The following is a 26,406-nucleotide window of genomic DNA, read 5'->3' as shown; positions in this document are numbered from 1 at the left end:
CAAGACTCTAAATACCGGCGTTAGGAAGATCACATTGAAAAGATAGGATACGCAACTGGCGTAAGGGGATCTGCGGTATGGAAAAGTCGCGGCTGGAAAGTGAGCGTTAGACCCTTTCCTGACTGACTCTAAATACCAGCAGGCGGTAAAAACCAGCGTTAGGAGCCCTTAACGCTGGTTTTGACGGCTACCGCAGAACTCTAAATCTAGGCATTAGTTTCTATAAAGTAATGTTTGAACTAGTTTTCTATTTTTTTTTTTTAAATTTGAGTTACTCTATTTAAAAATAATATTGCTTGACTTAAACATACATTGAGGCTGCATCAAAATAACATAATTTTCAAAATGTTTTAAAACCTTCTCTTTTTAATGAAAAATGATGTCCCTGTGCTGAGGGAACAAAAAACAAAACACTTTTGTAATGCTTGTGGGGCATGTAAGGGTCCTATGGGGGCTCTCCTTTTTAGCCAGTGAGAAATGTATTTAGTGGCCCAGCTGTTCACAAACTGAACATATTTACCTTTTTTTTCTTTGACATTTTAACAACAAATCCATGTGTCAGTGTTCTTAGGGGTTCTTTGGATAACCTACAACATTTTTTTTTTCAACAGAGTTATAGTAAGTTCTCAAAAATATTTTTTTATAAAATATATATATTTACATTCTCCATGATTTTATTATCATTTCCCTTGTGGTGACACTGCTTCACAACTCACTCCATAGCAGGACATGTTGGGCATAAAGCTTTTTATATTAGTCACTCCTTTTAGTGTCCAAAATCTCAATTCATTTAGAGTTCTTACTCATAATAAACAAAAGCAAAGTCCCAGAATCCTTTTCGGTTTGGATGAATTACTTCCCGCTGCAGACTCTTGTGGTTAATGTGCTTTACAAATCTCATTGTTTCTTTGTCCCTGTAAATCAATGCCAAACAGTTGTCCTCTGGGTAAACTGTGAGCAACTCCTCATCTTCTTCCTTAGCAATGTATGAAGTAAATCCTCCATACTCCGATTTCCAGTCTTCACATCCACAGAAAAGCAACAAATCAAGTGCAAACTCATGCCTCTCAGGATCATGGTCATGAATCATGGTGTAGTGGCCATGTGACCAGCGTCTGAGCTCACCACTACACGTAGGAACATGCTCACCTTGTACGGTAGCATCAGATGGACTTCCTTCTGCGTTTGCTCCCTGCAAAAGAGCCGCAGATCCCTCCTCTTCATCAGATTCATTATCAGCTAAGAAGTGAAGCTTAAGGCCAGTGAGGTTGGAGAGCAGTAGGAAAAATGCTTCAGATCTCAGGAGCTCCATGCAACACTTCAGAACATCTGACAGAACATCCCCTGCCCGCTCATAACACCTTCTGTTTGGGGGCCCATATAACTGCCATTCAATGTTGTTCTTGTCGAGAGCTGCACATACAGCTTGGAATTTTTCTGGCTTCAGGAAGTTTTTCAAAAGAATCTCAGAACTGTCTTCAAATTCCTCTTGGATCTGACTTTGAGAATCAACAGACAGATAAACTTCATTGATCCACTCATATAAAATCTCATGATCATGAGGAATGTGTGGGGTACGACTTGCCCTGGGGTCTAAGCTACGTGGAGGTCTTTCCAAGGAAACTCCATGAAACCATCCGCTGACTGACAGACGACATTTTCCCTCACACAAAATTTCAGAAACCTGATGGAAAGAGACAGGAGAAACCTCAAAGAAAGCCAGAGAGTTCCATGTAGGAAGAAGAGACTTTTTGATGGATCCAGGATGTCCTTGCTCATCTGTGTCCTGCAGATCCAGGGATCCGCCATCTTTCTCTGCCCAATCAGGAACAAGGTACAGGATGAAAGCAAATCTTCTTCCTTCTAATTCATCATCATGACAAAGCAGAGTATCTGTGTGTATTGCGCACAAGAAATATCAGTGGTATTCTCAAGATCAACGCCTGTAATTTCTGAGAGAAAGTGACGGAATTCTTCATATAAGAGATGTCTAAGAGCACTGACGTGGGATTCCTTTCTGCTCTTTAGATCCTCTGACTGTTGGAACTTGTACAAATCATTAGATTTGGGGTGGAAGTTCAGTCTGAGCAGCTCCTTTTTCAGCTCCTCCAGGAACTCAGAGTACTTCAAGAAGGGTCGAATGACACCATGTGGGAATGGGGTACAATCCAGAACAAGAGAGCCAAACTTCCCTGACTCCCTTCTTTCCCATCCCTGCCTCGCTGCCTCTCTTACGGCTCGGTCCTTAAAAGACATGCACAACTCGGCTGTTAGCTCACATTTTCCCCTCTTGCCTTGTGTCTCTCCTGCTACTCTAGTTTTCTATTTATTCTTTCTTCTGTGGAGAACAATTAGTGAGCGATTAGTTTTGTGTAAACAAGGCTGTGTGGAACCCCATTCAACCCTGTTGTTATTAGTCTGTTTTATTGCCTGTTGTATATCTGTTCCTAATTGTTTGCAGCTGTGATAGTGAGATAAGCTTAAAACTTAAGTTTACACATGGCGGCATCCATTACTTTATAGAAACCTAGTGCAATTTAAAAAACAACAACAATTTTCATAGTTAAATTACAGGAAAAAGGGACACAAATAATGAAAGTATATTACAAAGTTGTTTTCACTACACAATTAAATATTTTATTTTGCAAACTCAAACTGGCGCCAAAGGCAAGCCCATCAGCGCCCGTCCGCGCCCCGATCACAATCCAATGCCATGAACCTTGGCTCCAGAAACTGCCGCCACTACAATGCCAGCACCCTCCACACGCTGGTAGATCATCCGCCTGCCACCGCGCATCCCCGACCAACACCTTCGGACCATTTACCTGCCGCAACTGCTCCTTCCCCTCCCTCCGGACCACAACCCAACCAACTAACCCACCCAAAAACAGCCGCAATTAATTAAACTGCATCCTCCTCAACACCCGCTCCATCCACAAGCACGCCCTCGAAATCTGGAACCTGCGACCTGGCTAAACCCGAAGGCTGCAAGATCTGCCACAAAGACCGCAGCAACCGACCTGGAAGAGGCATCGCCACCATCCACGAACACACCATCCAAGTCACAACCAGCTCCGACAACCACTCACCAGGCCTAGAACACCTACACTTCAAGATCCAGGTCAACCCCAACACCACCCTCCATGGCACCCTCATCTACAGACCCCCCGAACCTCATCCCGCCTTCTGCGACTCCATCACCGACCACATTGCACCCCGTGCTCTAGCCTCAACGGACTACATCCTCCTCTGTGACCTCAACTTCCATCTTGATAACCCCAACGATCACAACACCTCCACCCTCCTGGAAAACCTCAGAACCATCGGACTGAAGCAACTCGTAAACTACACAACCCACACAGCCGGCCACACCCTCGAACCAATCTTCTCCTCAGGCAATCACATTTCAGTCAATAACATCACCAAACTCCTCTGGACTGACCACCACTGCATACACTTCTCCTTCAACAAACCCACCACCCACCTCCGACAGTACCACCCGCCCCACAGAAACTGAAACAACATCACCCAATACCAACTACACCACACCCTAAACAAATCCTCCCCACCTAAATTCACAGACGCCAACTCCACCTATGAATTACAGACTGCTCCAACACCCTCGCCGCCGTCAAAAAACCGTCCAGCTGCCAAACCACCAACAAGGCCAGCTGGTTCACCCCGGCCCTTCAGGACTCCAAACGCCACTGCAGACGATTGGAAAGAGCCTGGAGATCTAGCAAGACCCTTCTGGAAAAAGCTGCCTTTAAGGAAGCAATCACCACCCACCACCACCTCATAAGAAATGCCAAAAAAACAGCCATCCAAGACAAATTCAACTCTAACGCACACAACAGCAAGGAGTTGTTCTCAGTCATCAAGGAATTCTCCAACCCCAACAGTGACACCACCAACATCCCACCCTCCCAGGACCTCTGCAATACCCTCGCTGACCACTTCCACCGCAAGATTCTTGACATCTATGACAGTTTTTCACCTCATAATTCAACCTCCACCACCCACTCCCCTACACCCAACGACATCCCTCCCAAATTTGCCCCCCCACACCACACACGGACTATCTGGAACCACCTCACCACAAAGGACACCCTCAGAATCATGAAATCCATCCACTGCTGCACACCCTCGAACCCATGCCCTCATCACATATTCAACAAAGCAAGCGACACCATCGCCCCTGAACTATGCCGCACCATCAACTGTTCCATCAAAACCGGCACCTTCCCGGATGTCTGGAATCACGCAGAACTGAAACCCCTGCTAAAGAAACCCTCGACAGACCCCACAGACTCGAATAACTCTCTCTCTACTCCCCTTCCTGGCCAAAATCATAGAGAAGTCATCAACTCGCAACTTATTGACCACATTGAGGCCAACCACACCCTGGACCACTCCCAATCCGGCTTCAGAAGCAACCACAGCACCGAGACCACCCTCCTCGCCACCACAGATGACATCCGCGCCATGCTCGACTGAGGAGAAACTGACGCCCTTATCCTACTAGAACTCTCAGCAGCCTTTGACACTGTCGAACCACAACACCATTCGCACCCGCCTATACGATGCCGGCATACGCAGCAATGCCCTGGAATGGATCACCTCCTTCCTCACGGGCAGGAGCCAGAAAGTCAGACTCCCTCCCTTCTCCTCCAAACCAACACCAGTCAACTGTGGTGTACCGCAAGGCTCTTTGCTGAGCCCCACCCTCTTCAACATCTACATGGCCCCTCTCGCAGACATTGTCCTATGGCCATGACCTCAGCATCATCTCCTACGCCGACGACACCCTGTTAATCATCTCACTCATCCGAGATCCCACTACCACCAATAAGAACGTCCAAAAAGGCCTGACAGCAATCACCGCCTGGATGAATGACAACCGGCTCAAACTGAACACAGACAAAACTGAAGTCCTCCTCTTCAGACCCAATAAATCCTCATGGGATGACTCCTGGTGGCCCACAGCCCTCAGTCACCTTACAACTGCAACTGACCACACATGAAATCTAGGCTTCATCCTGGACTCATCACTCTCCATGAACCGACAAATCAATGCCATCACCTCAACATGCTTCCACATCCTCCACCTGCTACGAAAAATCTTCAAGTTAATCCCTACAGAAACCAGTCACCCATGCCCTTGTCAGCAGACGGTTGGTCTACGGCAACGCACTTTACGCGGGCTCCACCATCAAACTACAAAAGAAACTCCAACGTATCCAGAACGCCTCAGCCAGACTCATCCTCAACATCCCTCTCCAATGCCACATCACCGAACACCTAAGGAACCTTCACTGGCTTCCCATCAACAAGAGAATCACCTTCAAGCTCCTTACCCACGCGTTCAAGGCCCTACACAACATCGGACCCGAATGCATAAACCACCGCATAAATTTCTACACCCCCGCCAGACAACTACGATCGGCCAACCAAGCACTCACAGTCATCCCTCGCATCAGCAAATCCACAGCGGGCAGAAGATCCTTCTCCCACATAGCAGCAAAGACATGGAACACCCTCCCGCTGCACCTCAGACAATCCACCTCCCTTACAAAGTTCAGAAACGACCTCAAAACCTGGCTCTTCGACTGAATGCCCATCCCTCCCCCCTCCTCTTATCTGCTTTCCCTTAGCACCTTGAGACCGTCACGGGTGATTAGTTTGCGCTCTATAAGTCGCCAATAGATAGTTAGATAGATATCATGTACCTTACCTGATTTTCCAATCCTACTATGCTGTTTTTTTCTTGCAGTAATTGTGCCGTAGTCATATTTGCTTTGGCACATTGATTAATTTTGTGTTTACTGTGCTGGTGTCATATGGTCTCCCCTTTTTCACTGGGTTGAATAATTCTCCTTTCATGGCATTCTCCCAGCAATGTGGTAATATTAACTGCCTCCTATGTAACTGAGCAATCTCAAAGTCACTTTCTTGTTATGTCATTGTCCTTTTGGGTCTTCCATTCATCCTCTTGCTGTCAGTGTGCAGCATCATTCTATAACACTACTGCTATGAGTGTACCCCTATGGTGTTACACTGGATTCAATGCGCTTCAGTGTCCCTTCTCTTAAGCCATCAACATGATTATTTTACAGTCAGTCATTACTCAAGAATCACTCTCTGATCAGGCTCATCATGCTGTTGTCATGGTGGAAAAGCATACCAAGGGAGACTCAAGTGCATTACTGCTCCTGAGCCTACCTAGGTATGCTTTTCCACCAAGACAACAAGGCACATTAGATAACAGAAGTAAATTAAAGGGATGTAATACTGACACCACCCACATGGAGGTTATATGACATCACAGGAATTTAGAATTTGTACACCTGTTAAGGGTATAAAAAAAAAATATGTGTATATGTGCAAACATGACTAAGGGCTGATTGTAGGCCCGAAACGTTGTCTATTTGACATACTTTGGACCCTGCCATGTTTCAATAAAGGTCAATTTTTAAAGATATTTGGCTGGAACTCAACTTTACTTTATTCTATACAAGCTGTAAGTGGCTGATTCATGGTTCCGTGCTTCACAGAGTGCTGTTTTCCAAACTTCCTAATTTTGAATGTGTCCTATTTCAATGACTATTCACCTTGCACCACCTACTTAGGATAGCGCTGTGAAATCTGTTGGCGCTCTACAAATTACCGATGATACTACTACTTCTAGTGCAGCAGGGACCTAGGTAACTTTTTTTGGAACAAAGTCAAACTCTACTGGTAGATCCGTCTTGCCAATAGCCTTAAAGGGACGGTCTAGTCAAAAACATAATTTATGCTTACTAGATAAATTACTTTCCTTCCTGGCAGGAAGAGTCCACAACTTCATTCCTTACTGTTGGGAAATACAACATCTGGCCACCAGGAGGAGGCAAAGACACTCCAGTCAAAGACTTAAAGGGCCATTATACACTCATAAAAATATGGGCTATTTAAATAAAGCATTCCAAGAAGATAAAGTTTGTAATTGACATCTATTATCAATTTTTCTGCTAAAGCCCCTAAAAATGATTTTAAAGTTTCTAGTCCTCTGACTGCATATGAATACATTTGTAGAACCTAATAGCTACAAGGCAAGGTTTTTTCCTACACTCCCTTACTAGTGTGCTTACAGCCAGCCCCCATGCTGGAGCTGTCTGTGTAATTGATAACCCAGTTTAATTACACTCCCCTCACCTGCACTAGTCCGTTTCTCCCTGACTGTTTACACTGGGCAAATATCTCACTCCCCCTCCTGTCCTCACTGTAGCATTATGTAGACAGCTCTGTGAAATATGACCCTACAATCGTTTTGCAGAGCTGCTTGTGAAGTATGTAGAATTCCATAGTGAGGACAGGGGAATGGGATCTCTCCAGGAAGAGTTTTGTGAGATTGCCAAAGTATTCTGGAGGTGATTGGATGCAGGAAGACCTGTGAAGGGGAATGCTTTTTGAACCTGCCTTTTATGTGACAGGATGTTTTTATAACAGCAAGTAACGTGTGCCCTGCATGTGTTAGAAGCATCCACACTAAACTCACTGAACTCACAATCCTGGCTGTAAGTGTAAGACAAGTCAGTGTATATGAGCACAAAAGCATTCCCCTTCACAGGTCTTCCTGCATCCAAACACCTCCAAAACACTTTGGCAATCTCACAAAACTCTTCCTGAAGAGATCCCACTCCCCCTGTCCTCACTACGGCATTCTAAATACTTCACAAGCAGCAATGCAAAACAATTGTAGGGTCATATTTCACAGAGCTGTCTACATAATGCTATGGTGAGGACAGGAGGGGGAGTGAGATCCGTGCCCAGTGTAAACAGTCAAGGAGAAACGGACTAGTGCAGGTGAGGGGATTGTAATTGAACTGGGTTCATGCTCCAGCATGGGGGCTAGCTGTAAGCACACTAGTTATGGAGTGTAGGAAAAAGCCTTGCTTTGTAGCTATTAGATTCTACAAACGTATTCATATGCAGTAAGAGGACTAGAAACTTTAAAATCATTTTTAGGGGCTTTAGCAGACAAATTGATAATAGATGTCAATTACAAAATTTATCTTCTTGGAATGCTTTATTTAAATAGCCCATATTTTTTGAGTGTATAAGGGCCCTTTAAATATCCCTCCCATTTCCCCTATCCCCCAGTTATTCTGCAGAGGGAACAAGGAAAAGTAGGAGAAACATCAGGGTATAAAGGTGCTAGAAGAAATTAAAAAAAAGGGAGCCGCCCAACAAAAAATAAAATTACGGGCGGGGTCGTGGACTCTCCCTGCCAGGAAGGAAAAGAATGTATCTGGTAAGCATAAATTATGTTTTTCTTCCATAAAGCAGGGAGAGTCCACAACTTCATTCCTTACTGTTGGGAAAACTATACCCAAGCTCCAAAGGACACTGAATGAATAACGGGTGGGAACAAAAAAAAAAAAAAAAAGAGGCAGACCCTATTCTGAGGGTACCACAGCCTGCAAAATGTTTCTCCCGAAAGCAGCATCAAACTTGTAAAATTTAGAAAAAGTGTGTAAGGAGGACCAGGTAGCCACCTTACAAATCTGATCCACAGAGGCTTCGTTCTTAAAAACCCAGGAGGAAGCCACTGCTCTAGTGGAATGAGTCGTTATCCTCTCAGGAGGCTGTCACCCGCTGTCTGATAAGCTAAGTGGGTGACACTCCTCAACCAGAAAGATAGGGCAGTCGTAGTAGCCTTCTGCCCTTTTACGTTTCCCCCTATAGATGACAAACAAAGAGGAAGATTGTCTGAATTCCTTAGTAGCCTGAAGATAGAACTTCAAGGCGCGAACCACATCTAGATTGTGAAGCAAGCATTCTTTCGCTGAAGAAGGGTTAGGACACAAGGAAGGAGCAACAATTTCTTGATTAATGTTACGATCTAACACCACCTTAGGTAAGAAATCCTAATTTAGTACATAAAACTGCCTTATCAGTATGGAAAACAAGATAAGAGGAGTCAAATTGCAAAGCAAAAATCTCAGAAACTCTGCGCGCAGAGGCAATAGCCAGCAAAAAAAAAGAACCTTCCAAGATAACAATTTAATGTCAACAGTATGCATAGGCTCAAATGGAGCCTGCTGCAAAACACTAAGCATAAGATTTAGGCTCCAAGGCGGAGCCCCAGATCTAAACACAGATCTGATCCTAGTCAGAGCCTTAACAAAGGACTGCACATCCGGAAGCTCAGCCAATCTCTTGTGCAGTAACACAGACAGGGCCGATATCTGTCCCTTCAGGGAACTAGCAGATAGACCCTTCTCCAGTCCATCCTGGAGAAAAGCTAAAATTCTGGCAACCTTAACCTTATGCCAGGAAAAGCCACGCTCTTCACACCAGTCGAAGTCCTCCACACTTTATGGAAGATACAACGAATAACTGGCTTATGAGCTTGAACCAGAGTGTCGATAACACTCAGAGAACCCTCTCTTGGCTAAGACTAAGCGTTCATTCTCCACACAGTCAGCCTCAGACAATCTAGATCTTGATGAACAAAGGAACCCTGTATCAGCAGATCTCTGCGACAAGGTTACCTCCACTGAGGAGATGAGGACATCCCCAGCAGAATCCGCAAACCACATCCTTCGCGGCCACAATGGAGCAAACAGAATCACGAGGGAGAAGCGGTAATGGAGGAAAAATATATGAGTCTAAACCTCCATGGTACTGATAGGGCCTCTATCAATTCCGCCTGAGGATCCCTCAACCTCGACCCGTACCTGGGTAGCTTGGTATTGAGGCGGGATGCCATGAGATCTATCTCCGGCATCCCCCACTCACTGCATATCTCTGCAAACACCTCGGGTGGAGAGACCATTCCCCTGGGTGAAAAGATTGCCTGCTGAGGAAGTCCGCTTCCCAGTTGTCCACACCCAGAATTTGGATCCCTGACAGCGTACATCTGTGAGTCTCCCCCCACTCTAGTATCTGAGATACTTCTCTCATCGCCAAGTAACTTCTCGTTCCCCCCTGATGGTTAATGTAGGCAACCAAGGTTAAATTGTCCGATTAGAATATGATAAACTGGGACGAACCCAGAAGGGGCCAAGCATTCAAGGCATTGAAAATTGCCCGGAGTTCCAATATATTGATAGGAAGGAAGGACTCCTCCTGAGTCCACAGTCCTTGTGCCTTCTTAGCACTCCAAACGGCTCCCCTGCAGGATAGACCATAGTCACAATCTCCCAGGAAGGTCTCAAGAAGCACGTGCTTTGGGACAGATGATTTGGACAGAGCCACCAAGAGAGCGAGCCTCTCGACAGGTTGTCCAGCACGATCTGTTGAGCCAGATCTGAATGGTCTTCGTTCCATTGTCTCAGCATGCATAGTTGTAAGGGTCTGAGATGGAATCTGGCAAAAGGAATGAAGTCCATACAGGATGCCATGAGTCCAATCACCTCCATAGACTGAGCCACTGAGGGTCTCAAGGAGGCCTGGAGGGCAAGACATGCAGTAGTTGCTTGTAACATCTCTGATCTGTGAGGAATATTCTCATGTATATGGAATCTATTATGGTCCCCAGGAAATTCACCCTTGTACTTTTAGTAAGAGAACTCTTTTCCAAGTTTATCTTCCATCCATGTGATCAAAGAAGACTGAGAAGGGACTCTGAATATTCTTCTGCTAGACGAAAAGATGGTGCCTGCACCAAGATATCTTCCAGGTAAGGCGCTACTGCAATACCTTGTGTTCTAGCAACAGCTAGAAGAGCCACCAGAACCGTCTAAAATATATTTGGAGCAGTAGCTAGGCCAAACGGAAGAGCTATGAACTGGAAGTGCTGGTCCAGAAAGGCAAACCTCAGGAACTAAAATGTTCCCTGTGTATCGGAACGTAAAGGTATGCATCCTTCAGGTCTATGGTGGTCATAAACTGTCCTTCTTGAACCAGAGGAAGGATTGACTGTATTGTCTCCATCTTGAAAGAGGGAACATTCAGAAACTTGTTCAGGCACTTCAGGTCCAGAATTGGACGAAAAGTTCCCTCCTTCTTTGGAACCATGTAAAGGTTTGAATAAAAGCCCAAACCTCTTTCTGCTGTAGGTTCCCGGAACAATTACTACTAGAGAGGAGAGATCCCGTACACAACCTAAGAAGGCAGCCCTCTTTTCTGGTTTTGTAGACAGACTGGAGAGTAAGAATCTGCCCCTGGGCGGATGAAACGTGAATCCTATCCTGTATCCTTGAGATACAACCTCCAGGACCCAAGGATCCTGTACATCCTGGAACCAAGCGTTTGAAAAAAGAGACAGTTTGCCCCCTACTAGATCGATCCCGGATCAGGGGACGCCCCTTCATGCTGATTTGTTTTCTGTGGGCTTCTTAGTCTTTCAGACTTATTCCAGGACTGAGCCGGCTTCCAAGTACTCTTGGGCTGCTCTGACTTAGATGAGGATTGCTGTCATTGTGATTTGTCAGAACAAAAATTAGACAATTGCCATCCCTTAGGCCTATTTTTATTATCCTGCGGTAGGAAGGCACCCATCTCTCCGGTAACTGTAGAAATAATGGAGTCCAGCCCTGGACCAAATAAAATCTTCTCCTTGAAAGGAAGAGAAAAGGAGTCTGGATTTAGAAGTCATATCCGCAGACCAAGACTTCAACCAGAGAGGCCAACGGGCTAGGACCACAGCCAGAAGCCTTTGCATTTAAGTGAATAATCTGCATATTCGCGTCACAGATGAAGGAGTTAGCAATTCTCAGAGCCTTAACTCTCTCCTGAATATCCTCAAGGGGAGTCTCTACCTCAATGAGCTCCGACAGAGTGTTGCACCAGTAGGTAGCTGCTCCAGCAACCGCGGCTACAGCTGCTGCCGGTTGAAATAAAACCCCTGTATGTTGAAACATCTTCCTCAGAAAGGTTTCCATTTTCTTATCCATAGGCTCTCTAAAGGAGGAACTATCCTCCAGAGGGATAGTAGTACGCTTAGCCAGCATAGAAATAGCACCATCCACCTTAGGGATGGAACCCCACAATCTAATTGAGTCAGGGACCGGGAATAGTTTTTTTAAAAGTAGACAAGGGGGAAAAAGAGGTTCCTATTCTTTCCTATTTGTTACTTATAATGTTCGCCATCTTAACTGGCACAGTAAAAGTCAGAGGGACCCTACTGTCTTCATAAACCCTGTCTAATTTAGGGATCTTAGGTTCCTCAGGGAGTGTAGCCTCTGGCACCTCTAGCATAGACAGAACCTCCTTTAATATAAAACACAGATGCTCAATTTTAAATCTAAAAGGAGGGTTCCTCCGCTGAAGGAAGTTTAGAAACTAAAGTCTCCGACTCCGAAAGTTCACCCTCTGAAGCTACAGAGGTTAACTCATCCTCAGATAGCTGGGTCATAGTAGCTAAATCTGACAAATATTTAGATTACGCTAGGTCAGGAGAACTATATTTAACCTTTCTTTTATGTTTGCTAGAGCGAGGTAAGACACTCAGGGTCGCAGAAACCACCAATTGTATCTGCGCAGTAAATTCCACCAGAAAAAGGCCCCCTCCAGATGGAGGGTTATTTGAGCCACAGGGAACTGCATGTGAAGTGGCTAGGGTAGAAATCTCTAGGGACACAGATTCCTGAGAAGTAGATGGCTCAGAGGGGCTAATAGCGCTATGAGTATTAGCAGGCTTGTCTCCCTTCTTAGACTTTAGAACAGTGCTTAGGCAAATGGAACAAAATTGAGCAGGTGGGCAAACCACGGCCTCCTCACAATATAAACAGGAATTATTAATCATTACAGAAGGAGCAGAACCTTCTAAAGTAGTATCAGAGTCCTCCATAGCCAAGATATATTGACAGAAGGACAGACAAAAGTAAACGATTTTATTTAAAAAAAACGGCACCTTTATAAATCCCAATGGCTGGGGCACTCACCACCTCCTAGACCAAGACAGCTAACAGTGAAAACGCTTTCCTTAGGAGTGATGTCTGCAGCAGGATCGCAGGAAAAAAAATAAAGGACTGCTCCCGGTTACAAGGTGCGTAGGACAGGACTTCCCCTGCTATGAAATAGGCGCTAAGCTATTATGAGCTGCGCAACACTCAAACACGAAAGTGAAACCTGTTTGTTCCAAGCCAAAAGCACACAGTCTATGAGCCCCCAAAACTCTGACATTGTAGCAGTTATAAATAACCCCTAGCTGTTCAAATAATCTCCCTGAAGGAGATATTAACCCTTGATCCTATCGAGGTATAAAGGAGCCACACTGACCCTGTATAGAAAAAGTGTATAAACAAACTGGTCTTACCCTCTAAGATCCATGGTGTGGAACAGGCACAGCCTCTCAAGTGTGACAGTCTTGCAGCAACACTTCTGACATGGACTTGAGTGTGTAATAACAAGCAGTGAAACTTGCCAACACTGATTGCTCAGGAGCTGTTAGGCGACAGTCTGAATGGGTTAGCAGAAAAACTTTCCCTGCATCTCCAGACTAACTTTCATCAATACTCTGAGAGGTTGACATGATTACTTAAAACTCCAGTCCTTTCTTGAAGGGAACATACCCATTAGAGGACTATCCAAATCTTCTGACACTTCTCTGCCACCTCCTATAGTGACGAAAGGCAAAGAATGACTGGGGGATAGGGGAATTGGGAGGGATATTTAAGCCTTTGACTGGGGTGTCTTTGCCTCCTCCTGATGGCCAGGCATTGTATTTCCCAACAGTAAGGAATGAAGTTGTGGACTCTTCCTGCCTTATGGAAGGAAATTAAAGGACCAGTCAACACAGCATAATCAACAAATGCAAGAGAACAAGACAATGTAATAGCACTTAGTCTGAACTTCAAATGAATAGTAGATTTTCTTTCTGACAATTTTAAAAGTTGTCTATTTCCACTTCCCCTGTACCATGTGACAGGCATCAGCCAATCACAAATGCATACATGTACCATGTGACAGCCATCAGCCAATCACAAATGCATATACGCTTAATTCTGTGAAATCTTGCACATGCTCAGTAGGAGCTGGTGACTCAAAAAGTTTAAATATAAAAAGACTGCACTTTTTTAATGGAAGTAAATTGGAAAGTTGTTTAAAATTTCATGCTCTATCTGAATAATGGAAGTTCAATTTTGACTTGAGTGTCCCTTTAAATTTTCATGATTCAGATGCAATTTTAAAACAACTTTCCAATTCACTTTTATCATCAAATTTGCTTTGTTCTCTTGGTTGAAAGCTAAACCTAAGTAGGCTTATATGCTAATTTCTAAAACCTTGAAGGCCGCCCCTTATTTCAATGCATTTGGCAGTTTTTCACAGCTAGAGGGTGTAAGTTCATGTGTGCCATACAGATAACATTGTGACCACGCCCGTGGATTTACAAGTGATAGGTCACAGATTGGCTAAATGCAAGTTTGTCAAAAGAACAGAAATAAGGGGGCAGTCTGCAAAGGCTTAGATACAAGGCAATCACAGAGGTAAAAAGTATATTAATATAACTGTGTTGGTTATGCAAAACAGGGGAATGAGTAATAACGGGAATATCTATCTTTTTAAACAATAACAATTCTGGAGTAGACTGTCCCTTTAAGTAAAATGTAAATGCTCTCTCAAACTTTCACCCTACTAGATAGGGTTTCCATATTAGTGAAGTAAGAGAAATAAAGATCAATCTATCGAAGCACCATTCCTGCTTTTATTATCCTAAAACTATGTCTATGCCTCCAAGCCATTTTGCCATCATACAGGTCCACATGCTAATGAACATTTTATTAGAGTCCAAATAAAGAAGTCAATTGTTTTTGTTATAGTGTCTAAACTCCATACGAGAATTAATGAGGCAGGTCCATCACACACAGTAATGGCTTTTCTAGATTTGTCATTGCACTTATATCAGTGTATTTTGTGGATGAAGACAGGCTATTATGTCAATACCCAAAAAGGTAAGATTAAACGATTTCTGTTTAGTTCATAAACAAGGATGTGCAAGTGAAGAAAATTCCATACTAGGAACCATTTATAGTGCATATATTAAAGAAAATATATAATTCCCTTTTGGCGTTTGTAGCCAATTTGAATATTTCAACCAGACACATTAAGTTTAAGATCACACACAGTGAGGAGTCAGTAGACTTCTTAGATACAACCATACTAAAGGTTGGTAGGGAATTGAAGGTGGATCTATATAGAAAGGAAACAGGAACAGCCTGTTGAGATATGAAAGTGCTCACCCCCTCCCTTAATCAAGGGTTTACCAAGAAATCAACTCCTGAGAGTAAAAAAAAAATTGTGTCTGATGATAATATAGCTGAGATAAGGTTAAAAGAGAGATGGAAGAACTTTTTATGAAGAGGAGAGGTTATCCTGAGCAACTCATACAGCAACACATAAGAGAGATTAGTGACATACCCAGACAATCTATCCTGAAGGGGGATAATAATAAAAAGAGTAAGGATAAACAGGAGAACAAGTGTCTGGTATTTGTATCTCAATTTAGTCCCTTAAGTAATAAAATTAAGGGGATCATTAGGAAACATTGGTCTATATTAAAAGATCTGAATCCCCACATTAAAATAATTTCAAGAACCACCTTTGCCTGCATACAGGAGGTGTAAAAACGTAAGAGATTAACTAATAAGAGCAGATATAGGCCCAGAAAGAAAGATCATTCAAACTTATCTATCTACCCAAAAGTAGGATGTTTTCCATGCCTGGGCTGCTGCAACTGTAACAGTGTAATTAAAAGGGGACTCATTTGTACACCCCTTAAAATGGGAGAAAATTTAAAATGTCTGGTTTCTTTACCTGCAATTCAGATTATGTGATCTTCCAAATGCCCCTGTTCCAAAATATACATTGGGGAGTCCACACGCAGGATAAGAGATAGAATAAATGAACACAAGTTCAACATACACTGTGGAATCAAAGATGCCCCTGTATGTAATCACTTTACAAGCAGGTCATACTATTTCCCAATTAAGATTTCAAGTGATAGAGCAGATAAAGAGACCTAGACAAGGGGGCGATAGACAAAGGATCCTCAAAAGTAGGGAGACCTTTTGGATTAATACCTTACAATCCTTAATCCCCTAGGTAGGAACAGGGAAATAGATTGGAACGTCACTTTGTAAAATAGGAATAGAGATGTGTTAGTAATTGAAATATATATTTTATTATGCTTATGTGAAGTTTTGCTGTTTTTAATAAGTACATTTTTGTATTGAGAAAATATATGAATATGTAAGATAGTGATCTTGTACTTTCTATTAGGTTTCATATGTATAGATGAATATCCCGTCTACCACTAGATGGAGTCTTGAAATCTTCAATCACTGCATGTCTATGTAATGAATCTGAAACACGTGTACAGGTACCAGACTCCTTACATTGAGGCTTTAAATAGAGTGGTCTAAGGCTCATGTTTATGCAACATGATTAAGGTCAGTTGGACCAAAACGTTATGCTAAAATGCTTATTTGATGTCCCAATAAACAAGAGTTGAAAATGATATCAAGTGGTGCTGCTTTTGATCTGAGGGGTATGTGCAGGACCTCTGTAGCGTGCACCTGGTTGCGGTAAGTGCTGGGCATTCTTTTTACATATATTAAAGAGACAGAAAAGTGCAGAAAGAAAACGCTCTAATGTGTTACAGCATTTTATTATTGTGCTGTTGCTTGCATAAAACTTTTTTTTTAAAGGAACAGTAAACACTGAATTTCATTTTATAAGCATAGTATTGATGTTATTTCTTATTTCTCTATAGTCATGGGTGCCACCATGTTAAATACAAGCTCCTTCAGATACCTGCGGTGGAACCTGGAATTGGAGAGAAATTTATTTAGTTGAATGTCCCATTTTAATTCCAGCAAATGGGTTAAAAGGGAAAGGCCAAGGCCTCACCATACGGTACATTGATGCTCTGACACAATTTAAAGGGTTAGAAAAGTCAAAATTGAAATGTGCATGGGTGCATTTCAATTTTAAATAAATAGAAGACATTTTGCTACATATTTCCATTAGCAAAAAAGCTTCTAGTAAAACTTATGCCTGTTTCAGCAGCATATGCACTTATGCTGTGTGTGACAAGAGCATCAGTATTCCAGCACTATGCTGCTAAGGTGGTGATGTGTATTGTGTCATACAAGTAACCACTGACTCTCTAAGAAGGTGTAGTGTTTGAATGCTGGTGCACTCACAACAGGTGTGTATGCCACTTAAAAACAGTAACATTCTCTAGAAGCAATTTGCTAACAGAAGCATACTGCAAAACTGCTTCTAATTTAAATTGAAATGCACATACTCACATTTTAATTTTGACCTTTATTTCCATTTAAAATAAGAATCCGAACAGCAATGCAATACTGGGACCTAGCTGAACAAACAGTGAGCCAAATCATTATCTGAATCATAAGTTTACTTTTCACATTTTTGTCCCTTTAACTACCTGCGTGTGGACATTTTCATGAAATACCAAAAATTATATATATATATATATATATATATATATATATACACACGGATATAAAAAGTCTACACACCCCTGTTAAAATGTCAGGTTTCTGTGATGTAAAAAAATGAGACAAAGGTAAATCATTTCAGAACTTTTTTCCACCTTTAATGTGACCTATAAACTGTACAACTCAATTGAAAAACAAACTGAAATCTTTTAGGTAAAGGGAAATAAAAATAAAAAAAAAAAAATAATATGGTTGCATAAGTGTGCACACCCTTAAACTAATACTTTATTGAAGCACCTTTTGATTTTATTACAGCACTCAGTCTTTTTGGGTATGAGTTTTTCAGCATGGCACTCTTGGCAAGATTTGCCCACTCTTTGCAAAAACACTCTAAATCTGTCAGAATGAGAGGGCATCTCCTGTGCACAGCCCTCTTCAGATCACCCTACAGATTTTGAATTGGATTCAGGTCTGGGCTCTGGCTGGGCCATCCCAAAACGTTAATCTTCTTCTGGTGAAGCCATTCCTTTGTTGATTTGAATGTATGTTTTGGGTCGTTGTCATGCTGAAAGATGAAGTTCCTCTTCATGTTCAGCTTTCTAGCAGAAGCCTGAAGGTAGGTCACTTTAAAGGTGGAAAAAGTTCTGAAATGATTTATCTTTGTCTCATTTTTTTACATCACAGAAACCTGACATTTTAACAGGGGTGTGTAGACTTTTTATATCCACTGTATATATGTATGTATATATATATATATATATATATATATATATTTTTTTTTTTATTATTTATTTATAATTCAAAAACATAATTTATGCTTACCTGATCAATTTATTTATTTCCAGATATGGTGAGTGCGCTGAATCATCAATTACTAGTGGGAATATCACTGCTGGCCAGCAGGAGGAGGCAAAGAGCACCACAGCAAAGCTGCTATATATGTCATTTTCCCTTACCCATAACCTCCAGTCATTCAGCTGAAGGGAAAATGAAAAAAGAAGATAACACAAAGATGTAGAGGTGCCTGAGGTTTTAGTTAAAAATAACGGTCTTAAAATAAAGAGTCTGCCGTTAACTCACCATATCCGGAAATAAATAAAATCAAGTAAGCATAAATTATGTTTTCTTTCCTAAGATCTGGTGAGTCCACTGAATCATCAATTAATAATGGGAACCAGTACCCAAGCTAGAGGACACAGATGATTAGGGAGGGACAAGACAGGGAACCTATACAGAAGGCACCACTGCATGAAGAACATTTCTCCCAAACGAAGCCTCAGCTAAGACAAAAATATCAAATTTTGAAAAAGTATGCAGAGAGGACCAAGTTGCAGCTTTGCAAATCTCTTCTAGAGAAACTTCCTTCTTGAAAGCCCAAGAAGAAGGGACAGCCTTATTGAAATGAGCTGAAATTCTCTCAGGAGGCTGCTGTCCAGCAGTCTCATAAACCAAACGCAATATACTACTCAACCAAAGAGAAAGAGAAGTAGCTGAAGCTTTCTGACCTTTATGTTTCCCAGAGAAACAAACCGCAAACTGACGACAATCCTTAGTCGCCTGTAGATAGAAAATAAACACGCACAACATCAAAGTTGTGCAACACACATTCCTCATGAGAAGAAAGATAAGGACACAGAGAAGGAACAACAATTTTTTGATTGATATATCTATCCGAAACCCCTTAGGAAGAAAACCTAACTAGTACGAATAACTGCCTTAACTGCATGAAAAATAAGATAAGGCGAATCACACTGCAAAACTGAGAGCTCCGAGACTCTACAAGCAGAAAAGATAGCAGTGAGAAACAAAACCTTCCAAGATAATAACTTAATATCTATGGAAAGTAAAGGCTCAAACAGAGCCTAATGCAAAACTTTAAGAATAAGGGTAAAATCCTAAGGTAGAGCAACCAACTTAAACACAGGCCTGATGTAGACCAATGCCTGACAAAAAGATTGCACATCTGGCACGTCCACCAGATGCTTATGTAGCAAAAAATACAATGTAGAAAACTGACCCTTCAGGGTACTGACTAACAATCCCTTCTCCAGACCACCCTGGAGAAAGGATAAAAAAAAATTCAGAAAAGGCCCCACCTTAGACAAAACTAAGCGTCCAATCTTCAAGCAGTCGGCTTCAGAGATTTAGATGAAGGAAAAGACCAAGAATCAGAAGTCCTTCCTCAGAGGTAGTCTCCAAGGTGGAGAGACAACATTTCCACTGGGTCTGCCGGGGCTAATAAAATCACCTCCGCTCTCACCTGAAAATACCAGTAATGACTTGTGGAAAGAGATCAAACAGGGGAAAAAGGTATGCAAGACTGAAAACCAAGAAAAAAATCAGAACATCTATCAGGACGGTCTGCAGATCACATAACTATAAACTGTACCTTTGAAACTTGGCGTTCTGTCGAAACGCCCGCAGAAACAAACTCCTGAAATCCCCCAGAGGGTCTACCTAGAGAACACTTCCGGATGGAAATGCTCACTCCCCGGGATGAATTATCAGTCTGTTTAGAAGTCCGACTCCCAATTGTCCACCCCTGGAAAATGGATGACCGACAGCAAAGTTGAGCTACCTCCCACTGAACAATCCAAGTCACCTGCTACATGGCTAAGGAACCCCTAGTTCCTCCCTAATGGTTGATATAAACCATTGAGGTGATATTGTCCGACTGGAACCAAGATAGGGAAGACTGAGGTCAAGTCATCAGAGCATTGCAAATTGCTCTCAACTCCAAGATGTTTAAAGAGGAGAGCAGACACTTCCAAGTCCATAATCCTTAAACAAGACCCAGACAGATTACCAGCCCAGCAGGTTGGTATCCGTGGTCACATCACCCAGGAATATCTCCAGAAGCAGGCGCCCGGAGATAGATACTACGGAAAAAATACTACGGAAGAAAGTCTCTTGTCATCTGATCTAAATCTATACTTTAAGACAGATCCAAAAGTTCTCCATGTCATGGAAAATAGCAAAAGGAATGATTTCCATGGAATACCATCATACCAATTCCCTCCATACACATGGTCACAGAAAAGTGAAGAAATATCAACTGCAGCTAAATCCAAATTCCCAACCTCCTGGTTGCAAGATGGCTAAGCTATCCACCGGCCACTAGAGCTTACTGTTGGCCGGACAGAAGACTGCAGAGTGGGGAAAAGGATTTTATGTTTTTTATGATTTTAATGAAAAGGATTTTATGACCTCTGAAAGACATCTCCTAGATAAAGAATAAAATAAAGGTCCAAACATACCGCACCTGGTGTTCCCAGGCGGTCTCCCATCCAGGTACTGATCAGACCTAACCCTGCATAACTTCAGAGATCAAACATAATTGGGTGCATTCAGGGTATTGTGGCGGCAGTCCCAAATAAATTACCCTTGTGGATATAACAAGGGAACTCTTCTCCAGATTAATTTCCCATCACCAGAAAAGAAGATTGGACAAGATCTCTTAAAAGCGTTAGAGCGAAGTCAGGATGATATCTGAACTATATATTGTCCAGAAAAACACACTTGCAATATCCCAAGACCTAAAGGTCTGACTCGGATGATGCAAACTAAGAAAACTAGAGAAGATTCTGATTAAGGAAATAAATCTCTCAGGTCTAAGTTCGTTATGAACAGGCCCACTAGAACCAAAAGGAGAAAGGATACTACTTTGAAGGACAGAATCTGAAATATATGAGGTAAATACCTACAGTATATCCCGTTCCCAAACTGGGACTGGAACTGTCACTACCAGAGATGAAGACCCTGAATCCAGTTCAAGGAATGCCTCTCATCCTCCTTGGATAGCAGATACTCTAGAAAACTAAATCTGCCCCTGGGAGGAAAACTTAGATTGGACTCGAAAAGGCATGACCCAAACAAAGTCTCATCCTTAAAAGGAGACCCTAGAAGCATGTATTTGGAGAAAACAAAAAGAATTGAAATGATGACAATAGATTTCAGCCACAATGCCCGGCGGCTAGTACAGCAAGTCTAATAAGACAAGACTTTGCTCTAAATGAAAATTTTTAACCTCCAGCTTCTTACCTATCTCAGAAAGAAAACTAGATTATCTCCGCAGAGATCTAAGTTCTCTGATTAAAAGTAGAAAGTTCCCTTCTACTAAAGACACTGTGCATTTCAAGAGAGATAGCAACAGGAAATCCTAAAAAGGACATGAGACAGGGAGAAATATCCCCAGATTCTCTATAACAATTGTTAGGAATTGTTAGCATGACTAGAGCCATGTTGTTCTTGGCCGCCATTTTGTCTTAGGCATCCATCTTGTCTAATGAATCTTTTATTATAGCAGTTATTATGTAGTGAGAAATATGCTGATGTTAGTAAGAATAGTATTAGTAATATTGGCCTTGCAAAGGTTCCTGGCAAGATGCCTGGAATGTTATCTAGGTAAGAGGCCCAAACGAGCTTGCGTTAAGCTGAAATAGGAGCACAGATGTACTTTCGCTACTGTTATAAGAAACACTCCTTCATACTCCTCTTTCTCTCATATATTTTAATAAGCTTCTTTTGTTCATGAAATATGGTATGATATAACGTGGTCATAACGTGTCATCAAGTTAACCCTGTATGCTGTAATTGTTGGCTATAAGACATGTTGTGTGTCTTTCAATAAACAGAATAGTGTTAGATCATTGCTGGGTGCTCTGAATTACTGTTCTCTGGACGTCCTTATCAAATAATCTATTCATCTCCAGGTGGTACGGTGGGCCCAAGTCCTGACTGACACTCCCCCTCTAAAACCAACACCTTACAGTTTCTGGTGTCAGCTTGTGAGATTTGCACGGGGTAAGTGGATGACTGTTTTTTACTCTACTTGCCCTCTGTGAATCTGAACCTAAATTTATTGTTGTAATAGGTGTTGGTAATATATGATAAAGGGTTAAAAGGGATTCCTGCAGTAAAGAAAGAAGCAGGGTTTGTGCGGAGGTTCTGAGTCCTGTCGGCACTTGTGATAATCCCTCTAGACAGGTTAATAGTCCTGTGCTAGTTTAAGACAGGTATTGTAGTCCTGTCTGGTGTAGCACGCAAGATAAAAAAATTAGTATGCAGTTGACGGAGGTTATCAGTCCCCCGGGCAAGTTGGCATCGCTTTGTTATAATGAGTTTGAGTCTCATGTGTGTCCCTATATAGTCCTATAATAGAGTTTTTGTTGCCCACCTGGATCTGATTTTTGATATTTGATGCTCTGCTTTGTTGGCTTGCTTTTTATTGCTATATGATTGTGCTGTGCTTAGAAAATTTTAAGTGACTGTCCATTTTAGCATTGCTGCTCTTATTTGCATGTAAAATATTGATAATAAATGTGTGTTCGAAAAGGAGAATGTTATTGCATTTTTAATGTCTACAAAAGGGTTAACAGTTTCTGTTAAGGACAAAAACATTTCAGGCAGAGATATCCACTCCAGCAAGGGAGGGGATGATAAAAATAAACTGTCAGTAAGCACACCTGTGTAGAGTCAGCGGAAAAAAGAATAAAAAACTGTTACAGAAGCTCCGTTGTATGCGTTTGCAGTAATGAAAAGGAGATGTATATTTTGGATGTGTCATGTGTGATGGTCTGTTGGTTTTCACTGTGTCTTTATTACGTGTAAAAGAGTTGTTTAAAAAAAAACAAAAAAACAGGGGGGCGGAGCTAAATGCTGGAGTAGGCGGACGCATTTGTGCAGAGCTCCTGGCTCCAGACATATAGAATGGGGTTTATTCAACGATTTTTACAGCTTATATAAGTCTTGATGACCACCCCAACTACATAAGACACTTTGAAGCGGAGTCTGGGAGCCTTCATTAACTTTACTATACTTGTTTTGGCACTTTATTAGTTTATGCCCTGATCTGGCTTACTGAGGCCTCATTGCGACATCATCAACATTTATTTCTGGAGCATCGAGTATAATTCCTGTCTCTTACCTGCTCCTTGGCAGTAACATTATTGTATTCAAGATGGAGGAGACACACAGATTGCTGCAGACTCTCTTATTAGCTTTCGACCGCCAACTAGACAGGTGTTTTCTAGACCTACAAGACACCCTGAAAATGGCGACTAGTGGCGGAGTGGACAAGGAATATCACGATGCTGATCAAAACGATGTGAGCACAGAACAGCTCCCAGAACAGAGATCTGAGTGTTCACAGAGTGGCCTAACACATGGAAGCTTCAATCTGGTTATGGGGTATAACTGGCAAGACCCGGCTAATTTGCACCCATCTAACTATACCGCAAGAAGATCTTGGCAAGCGGCAGCTAATAGGAACAATTCAGTTCAGCCGAAGACAGTCATACAAACCTCAACCTGTCATCTATACCTAGGGATGAAGCTGGCAGCTTGAATTGCGCAGAGTAAATCTTACCCGATTCTGTCCTTGGACGGTGAAGGGGCGGCTGACTTCTGCGGTTGGGGCCTGAAGCCCTCAGATCTTGTAGTGCTTTATGGAGACCCCGCGCCGTTGCTGTGGCGAGATTCCTCACTGCTGCAAGGTCCCGATACGAGTGACTCCCTTTTCAGGCTGCATAAATATCTACCTGTGCTACAACATGGTCTGCAGGTATCTTCAAGCTGGACAACCGTTCTCAGTTCTGGAGTGGGGTAAATCCTTCCTAATTGACTTGAGGTTCTAAAGTATGGCCATTACTCGATCATACTTAGCCATATGACAATTAGCGTTATCTTTCAGAAAACGTTCTCCTACTTACAGTAGCCCTGATTTGAAGGACGGATCTATGAAGAATATTAAACAGTGGATGCATCAGATTCCTAACCTCTTTGAGCTGTTTACATATATACTTGCTAAGTTAATGATTCCTTATTAGGGACACATAGATAATGGTTCTCTATATTTGTGCATAAGTTATGTTACCCACTAAGGTCGCCTTGTCCAGATCACGCTGCTGCTGCTGCTGCCTGCTTGTTTCCCATTCACATTTTTGTATTTGACTGCACTCCTCCTCTTAGCATTTGTCGTGAGTATGCTGCAGTTTCCTAAACAGTCACAGAGGGCATTGGCTCCCCTTTGAAATTTGCTTCTATATCCCATTAGGTTACATGACTAAATGCAGTAGTTAAGACCAAAGTTTCAGTCTCCTCAATATAAAATGTTTAGACCTGTATTTGTAACTATGGGTAAATATAGAGACAGCTAAGGACACTTATTCTTACAAAGACTATTACTATTAAGGGGATATGGGTTTCCTCTTTTATTTACTTATTGGTAATGATATTATCCTAAATGTCTATGACCATGTATTACCCTGTTAATATTTGCTAGTTATATTTCTTCATGTTCTCATATGTGTGATTTTGTTATGTGCTCATAGTTAAAAGGACTATACTTTGCACTGCATAAGGTGAACTTTCTACTGTTACATCTTCATGCACACTATGTTTTGGTTCTAAACTACCCCCACATATTCATAATTAGCGAGCCTTCTGATTTAGTTTCCTTTTTGAGATCATATATGTTGAGCCTATCAAAATACCATACGGGTTTATAAGCAATAAAATGTTTGAAGTTATATGTTCACAATCTTAAGTTAGATAGAATATATACTGCAGCCCTATAACAATGGTAGGTTGAGCTCTCCCACATTCTACTACATGCTTTAGTACATTTTCCATGTAAGTTCATGTGTAACGATAGGAGCATATAGGTGTATCTATGTGTGTTTTTGTATATATGTGTCCAAAGAGAATTAAGTATTTAAGAGACCTGTTATTTCATCCCGTTTGCGCTGGAAAGAACCTTGGAAAGTCCCCTTTTGACCTTTGACATGTCGTATAAAGGTTTTTTGTATAAGCTCTTCTTTAATATATTCGATAGTACACGACATCATACTCTCCCTGAGGTACATTGTACATTGGCATTCTTCTGTCACTTTATGGATGATATAGTTTAACATACACTCTCATTTGACCACCATTCTGATTATACTTGGAAGCCCATACTGAGGTCATGTCTTTTATATCAATGTCACCCATTATTCTTATTGGCTTAAACTTTAAAATACGAGGCCCTACTTTGTTCACATTGAGGCACATGCTAGCTATGTACAGGGGTTGTATACTCACTTACTCTCTAATAATCCACATAGGGACATCGTTCTTGGCTCACTTAGTTAGATTCTGTCATAACCAGAGCTGACCTATAGGAGACATCTAATAAGGTCTTAAACCTTCACATGTAATGTATCTCCTAGAATGGGCTAACTCACAATAGATTTTTATAACCTCTCTTATGTATCTTTGCGAAAATATACAGTGAGATCACATATTTATCTTTTCCCTATTGCTCTTCCTAGAGGCCCGCAGTCAATAGTTTTCTAAATTCTTTGCTAGACGCCTCTCTAAGAGGATAGCTTCCCCCTATGCTGTTTAACTTTTTGATACTGGACAATAATGGTTTGTCATAGCCCGCACCTTCGAAAGTGGAAAAGAGACCTGAGTTTTATTGTATTGTCTTATCCAGGGGAGCTCCGCCCCTCCTTCACCCCTTTTTCCTTTGTATTTCGAGCGGCTCTTGCCCGCTGCATTTTACCCTTTCCCCTTTACACAATATGGCCCACTACTGGCCAAAATAAATGCTAATTCTCCACTACCTAATTTTATTGGAATTATAAGAATACAGATAGTGGAAGTGGGGAACATTCGCTATATAATAATATAAAATGAAGTTCCATTTTATTTGTCCCAGACACTTTTCTTATAATTTATCTTGGCGTCATTAGTCTTATTTTTACATGTCTTCCCCACATTATAGAGCTCGTCACCATCATACCAAAGACTGAATTTGAGACAGCTTTGTTTTTCATTGTAACTTATATGTGTCATTCATGTGAATATAGGAATAATAGTTGAAGATGCTATCTTTAATTTCCTAGATGCTCTTTATGTATTAATTATGTATCCATTGCCCTGTTGCAATTTATGAGTCTGGACAAAATTCATATGTATTTCTTTATTTTGCACAACTTAAATAAAAACCATTTAAAAAAAACAA

The 26,406-nt window shown here is 41.8% G+C and overlaps 1 protein-coding gene across 1 annotated transcript in view; it reads right to left on the bottom strand.

Moving 5' to 3' along the window:
* Positions 1-752: 752 nt before the first annotated feature.
* LOC128647247 (prolyl 3-hydroxylase OGFOD1-like) overlaps positions 753-26,406 on the bottom strand; it is a 38,448-nt gene continuing 12,794 nt past the window's right edge. The window contains 2 exon segments of the mRNA XM_053700039.1: positions 753-1,899; positions 1,902-2,322. Of these exon segments, the coding sequence (XP_053556014.1) occupies positions 800-1,899; positions 1,902-2,322 (1,521 nt within the window). The 3' untranslated portion in view covers positions 753-799.

The sequence above is a fragment of the Bombina bombina genome, chromosome 2 (genome assembly GCF_027579735.1).
Source record: "Bombina bombina isolate aBomBom1 chromosome 2, aBomBom1.pri, whole genome shotgun sequence".
Classification (NCBI taxonomy): Eukaryota; Metazoa; Chordata; class Amphibia; order Anura; family Bombinatoridae; genus Bombina; species Bombina bombina.
The sequence above is the reverse complement of the archived record's forward strand: the minus strand, read 5'-3'. Positions and strand labels throughout refer to the sequence as shown.